We start from the raw sequence: 6,000 nt of genomic DNA on the forward strand, positions 1-6,000 counted from the left end.
CATAGCCAGTTGTTCTGGGTTTTCTGGAAATTTAATGACATGGCCAAATGATGTACCCACAGAACAATTTGAAACTGGACCTTCTGCAAGCAAACTCCTATAAACTGTCATCAGTATTGGCAGAACTTGAGCAAAGACCTAAGCCCAACCATCCCTGTAGTAACTGTATCTTCAAGTGGAAAGAAAAGGTAAAATGGAAGAGACTTGTAATTTTTTCATTGGGTTTGCTGGGTGCAATGACCCAAAGTAGCATTGGGGCAAATATTGCTGGGAATCATATGTGCCATTTGTTCACAGGATGCTATTGGTTGTAGCTATTTTCCATTGCCAGTAGAGGGGGCGCTGTCACCAGTTCACAATACAAGGGGGAGTTTTCTGAGGCTTGAGAACTCTAAAATGGTCTCAATCATCTAGGGCCATGATCATTTCTCTTGCATGAAGCCAATTAAAATTGAACTTAATTAGCTACTCCAAGATCAAATCAAGAGCAAAAAGTCACTAGGAATTTAGGTTTATTCTTAGGATATTTTTCTAGGGTAATTTATAGAAATAATGCTATGAATATTACTAGTTGGTAAGACATATGAGTCAGAAATATAAGTTGTAAAATACAGTAATTGATTCTGAAAATATGGAGGCTTCAAAAACAAGGCTTAAATATGATAGGGCTTAGAAATGTATTGAGTATTAGTTATACAATGTCCTGCCCTGTTGGAAAGCTAAATCACAGAGGAAAACAACTACAGTTATTCTTCATGAGTCTATATGATAACAGTGCTATTTCTTCTTCAATATTTGAACAGGACTATGTGCATAGTTACGTAAAACTATCTCGACCTATTTTGATGAAGAGGTTAGAGAATGCTGTGAGCCAGGAATCTTCCAGAAAGCAAAACAATCCAAGTTCCTCATCTTCAGGTAATCCAATGTGCAGAATAACTGGGGGCCAAGTCCCATTGGTCTGGCACATTACTACTTTAAATGTTCTTTTCAGGGTGACTTTGACCTTTATGTGCTCAAAGACAACTGAGTAATTCATTGAATCTGTAGCCTCGTGCAGAAAAGCAACGCATGAAGTAGGAAGGTGTCCGAGAGAGCAGGTTGGGGAAAGCATTTTTTCCTTCAAGAAATGAGGGTAGGCGGCAGAGGGTTGGCAGTCTCTTTGTTTGAACAACCTACAATTGGCTGTCCACACAGTCACCTTGAAGCCACAGAGAAGAGCTTAGAAGCTGTCTCCAGTCTCTTGTAGTCTTCCATGGAAATTTTGTCCTGCTGGCAAGAAACATGGTGCTGCACTTGACTTTTCAGGGCCACTCTTGATTTACTCAGTGCCGTTATTCAGCAAACCAGCTTCAACCATGCTTCTCCACGTACGACTGCAATTCAACTTTCAATACACAAGTACACGCATGCATTCATGCAGCTCATGGTCCATTGTTCAGCTATAGCTGCTGTAATCTCAACTCTCTTGATTAGAAATTGGCAAACAATCAATAAATCCCAGAGTATGATGGGCTACACCATTTAGGAAAAGCCATTGCTCCATTGCTTGAAAAACAATTCCACCAGCACCAATGGATAACAGGAAGTGTGTGTTCCAATTATCGCATCTAGAGGAAAACCGGTGTGTGTGTGCCCCTTGTCTGAACAACCAAGCTTTTCCAAACATGCATGCAAGCACCAGAGCTGCTATCTAACTGACTAAGCTCATGTGGAGGGAAAATAATTTCAAATTGCCCTACTTACTATTGTGAGAATAACTTTTGCTCCAGACTTAGTGTTTCCTGTAAGATGACTTTCAGATATAGACATACTAGATATTTCAAAACTGACACATCAATGAATGGATATGATGTCAGATTATAAATTTTGCTTTTGAGAACATTCCAATACATTTCAACTCTGCAGCATGACTATTAATCCACCTTAATCCAACTTCTAGCCTCAGGTGTGGCCCCACCCGGCAATGGTCTTTGCAAGGCTCTGTATTCCTTCCAAGCCCGGCAGGAGGATGAATTGAGTCTGGAGAAAGGTAAGAATCATTCACAGCTATTTTAACTGCCTTCCACTGTTGAGATCCATGACATAAATAAGACCTGGTCTGAGCATGGCAGCCTTAGGGTACCCCACCATGGCAGATCAGTGCGGTTTACAATTACCTGCCAGAAAACAAAGCACATGGAAAACTAAAGCTCACTAGTAACAGCTAATCTTGACTCCATGTTTAACGTATGCCAGATATTTGCAAGGTATTGTTACTTATTTTTATTCCCATTGTATAAATGGAGAGACAGTGGTGGCGCACATTTTGAATGAAGAAATTCAGCTATGTTCTCACAGGGCCACACTAGGGTGGAATACCAGCAAAACCTTCAGAGATAGAGCCCCCACCTTTTTAAAATCTTTTTGGCAGTTACAGGTGTCTGAAGGGACTTCTGATTTGGTGTAGGAGCAAGCTCTTGCACACAGATAACTGATTCAGCTTATTAATCTTTCCTCTTAATTCTTAGTAAAGGATTATTGGACAATCTAAAGCATCAGACTCTCTTCTTTATGCCATGGAGTTTATTTAACAAGGAAAAGGATTATGCTACAGGTTATGTAAACCTCAACTTTCTTTAGGTGTCCTGTTGACAACCACATTTGGACACTAACGATCTAGAAATGGAGGGTCTGGAAGAAAGAATTGTGTTGTAGGAGAAAGCTGACTATCTATGACCAATGTGAGACTCTCAGAGCCCATAGAGATGAACTTGGCAGCCCAATAACAGGAAACCAGATATTTGTTACTGCTTGGTGCTGTTTCCCTCCCAGAACCAGTCAGAGTTCTGTAGGAAATCACTTTTCCTTGTCTAGAAATAAAAAGCACATCCCCCAAATGCTGTCAACGACCAGGGGTTCTATGTTGAAGTTAAAATAGTTCACAAAAGAAATGATTTACTTGTTTGTTTTTAATTCTCTTTGCATTGCAGAGCCCACTTGCGTCTTATTCTAAGAACTTTCAGTGAAACGGGACATTGGAGGCTTAGGGAGGTTAGCAAGACAATCTCAAATCACTGTGCATTTTAATAGACTATGACAATCTACTAACCCAAGGGAACTCATCAGAGGGAGAGGTTTGACTGAGAATGACCTATAGCAAGACCCAAAAGTGATTTAAGAGAAAGAAAAGACAGTTTTGGGTAGGATGGGATAGGCTTAGCAGGGAAAACTTGTGGGAAAGCAAAATGAAAAAAGAATGGAAGATTACCTCAGAACTATGCTAAAGAAAATGTTCTGGTGCTCCAGTGTTTAAGGTGCTGCTCGCCCACAACTGTACGCCATGTTAGTGTGCCTGGGTTGGAGTCCCAGCATCCCTTCCCATTTTATCACTCTGCTAATATGCATTCTGGAAAGCAGCATGTGACAGCCAAAGTACTTGGGTCCCTGCCACGCATGTCGGAGACCTGGATGGAACTCCTGGCACCTAGCTTTGGCCCAGCCCAGCGTTGACTGTTGCAGTCATTCTAGGAGAGAATCAGTGCATGAAAGATGCCTCTCTCTCTCTCTCAAAACTAAATGAAACTTCAAAAAAGGAGTATGATGTTCCTCAATTGTGCAGAAGTAAAATGTACTCAATTTTTTTTTCATTTTAATGAAAGTGAGAGAGGCAGGTGGAGAGAGCTCTATCATCTATGGGTGCACCTCCAAAGACCCTGAACATCTGAGGATAGGCCAGGGCAAAGCCAGGAGCCCAGATCTCCTGCCTGAGTGACACAGATCCAAATACTTGAGCCATCCTCTGATGCCTCCTTGGGTACACTCTAAGAGGAAGCTGATTGAAAGCAAAACAGCAAAGACTTGAATCAGGCACTCTGATATGGGATACAGGCACTTGATCACTATGATACATTTGCCACATAAATGTTTCCACATAATGTGTAAAAGCAGCCAGGAAGAAAGGACTCTCTCTCTGTGTCTCTCTGTCTCTCTCTCTCTCTCTCTCTCTCTCTCTCTCTCTGTCTTCCCCACTTCCTCTGTCTCTCTCAAGAGAGGGGCTAGCTGAGAAAATATATAGAGCACGAGGTTCAGATTTAAGGTTGTTAGTATTTGAGTTGAACAAAGGCTGTGTTTCTTGGGAATTCTGTTTATGTGACTCATTTCTTTGAAAATGGAATGTTTAAAAATTGATCTTTTATTAAAAAGTCATTGAAATTGATGAATGGGGAGTTATATTTCTACGCCAAGCTACTAGAATTTTGGACTGTGAAGCCAGGTCTAATGGAGAGAAGCCATCTGGACCCCAAGAAAGGATTCTTAGCTTAGACATATCTCCATAGTCAGAATTCCAAATTATCACAGCCATCAACATGTGAAACTCTTAATGTACAGACACTGACAGAATTTGCTCACAGTCTATCCATCCTCTATGAGGTATGCCAGGTAGTTTGAGATGGACATGTGGCCCAATGTGATTCTGCTTTTAAGTAAATTTGTAGCATAACAGCTGTTCCTTATCTTGGCCTTTTTCATATTCTCTGGATTACTCCTGGTTTAATATATTTTTGTGTTATGTGAAGTAAGAGTAGAAAATGATTCTGCCAAGTAGTTCCTTGAAAGCAGAGCACCCTAAAACTCCGGTAGATGCTGAGATTGTTGAAATACATATTTGTCTGACCAAATGTGGGTTTGGGGCTTTGGATTTTTCAGGTGACATTGTGATTATCCATGAGAAGAAAGATGAAGGCTGGTGGTTTGGATCCTTAAATGAAAAAAAGGGCCATTTCCCTGCAGCTTATGTGGAAGAGCTACCTTCCAGCGCCAGGAACATGGCAACACAGAAATGAAACCAGATTTGGAAGACATGACCTTCTGTGCTCTATAAAGCATGAGATGCAAATATGGATAACATGCTATTATCTGTACAATTGTGCCTGTTTAAATGAGTGATGGAGCTCTGCCTGCCAATGCCATAACATTTTGCTCTTTGGCTGTTTGCACTCGGGTAAAACAGGTGGGGGGAAGAAGGCAAGGAAAAGAGTTTGTGGTTTCCAGAGTCTTGACTTTTGAGAGACCCTGCAGATTTTCAGTACAATGCCTGCTGTCACAGAGAATAAGACCAAGCCATGGTGGGCTCAGCCATTTACCTGAAGTTACAATTACCTGGTGGTACAACAGTGACTGGAGCTTAGCTGTCCTTTCGCTCTGGATTTGGGTGCCAGCAGCCTGTATGTGACCAAGTAGGGCCTGAGAGATAAAGAAGAACACACAGAAAATCTGAGAATGGAGACAGGTGAGCAAAGTGTCGGGGAGACAGCGAAGTGAGGAGATGCTGGAATGAAGGACCAGGAGCCACCTGTTTGCCCACAGGGTGGCAAACAGAGATCTGGAGCCTGGGCACAGGGCCTCTGAGCAGAATGGGACTTTCTCCTGAACCAGGGACCTTCTGAGGCTGTGGCTTTGGATACACCCTATTCCCTCCACAAGAACTGCTCTTAGAGGGAGGTCAGATGTGAGCCAGAGGCATCTGAGTCCCTGAAGATAACAGCAAAATAGATAGACAAGGGTTGGGAGGGAGGCGGTATGGATTTGAAAGTCTCATGTAATAATTCAAAAAAAGAAACTAGTTCGTTATGAAAGGAATACCCCCAGGCAGCTCCTAAGTGAAAGGAACTTGAAATACTAAGGAGTCTCTGGTTTGAAAGAAAAATTCTGGAAACCTACATTCACTATCAAGAAGGTATGTTTAAGAGGAAGATTTATGTTGCTTGCTAAAGTTTCCAACACAAAGAGAAAAGGTCAAGGATGTGAAAGAGTAGGCCCCCAACACTTGAAGAGGTACAATTTAGTGCGGAACTGTTACCAACACGTCTTGCACACACAGTGGCGTAGGTCTACCTGGAGTGCATATACTGCTTTGAACAGAAGGCCATGATGTTGACAGAAACACCTGGGCACATTTACTTTTGTGTCAAACTAGAGTTCATCCTTTATAACTTCATTATAGGCCCTAAAGCAGTC

General features: G+C 41.8%; 1 protein-coding gene across 1 annotated transcript in view; it reads left to right on the plus strand.

The window, feature by feature from the left end:
- Positions 1-4,826, plus strand: part of NOSTRIN (nitric oxide synthase trafficking) — a 55,723-nt gene extending 50,897 nt beyond the window's left edge. The window contains exons 13-16 of the mRNA XM_040972080.1: positions 63-188; positions 804-918; positions 1,943-2,032; positions 4,690-4,826. Of these exons, the coding sequence (XP_040828014.1) occupies positions 63-188; positions 804-918; positions 1,943-2,032; positions 4,690-4,826 (468 nt within the window). The remainder of the gene's footprint in view (positions 1-62; positions 189-803; positions 919-1,942; positions 2,033-4,689) is intronic.
- The last annotated feature ends 1,174 nt before the right edge of the window (positions 4,827-6,000 follow it).

The sequence above is a fragment of the Ochotona curzoniae genome, unplaced genomic scaffold (assembly GCF_017591425.1).
Source record: "Ochotona curzoniae isolate NIBS_2020 unplaced genomic scaffold, NIBS_Ocur_1.0 contig_2210, whole genome shotgun sequence".
Classification (NCBI taxonomy): domain Eukaryota; kingdom Metazoa; phylum Chordata; class Mammalia; order Lagomorpha; family Ochotonidae; genus Ochotona; species Ochotona curzoniae.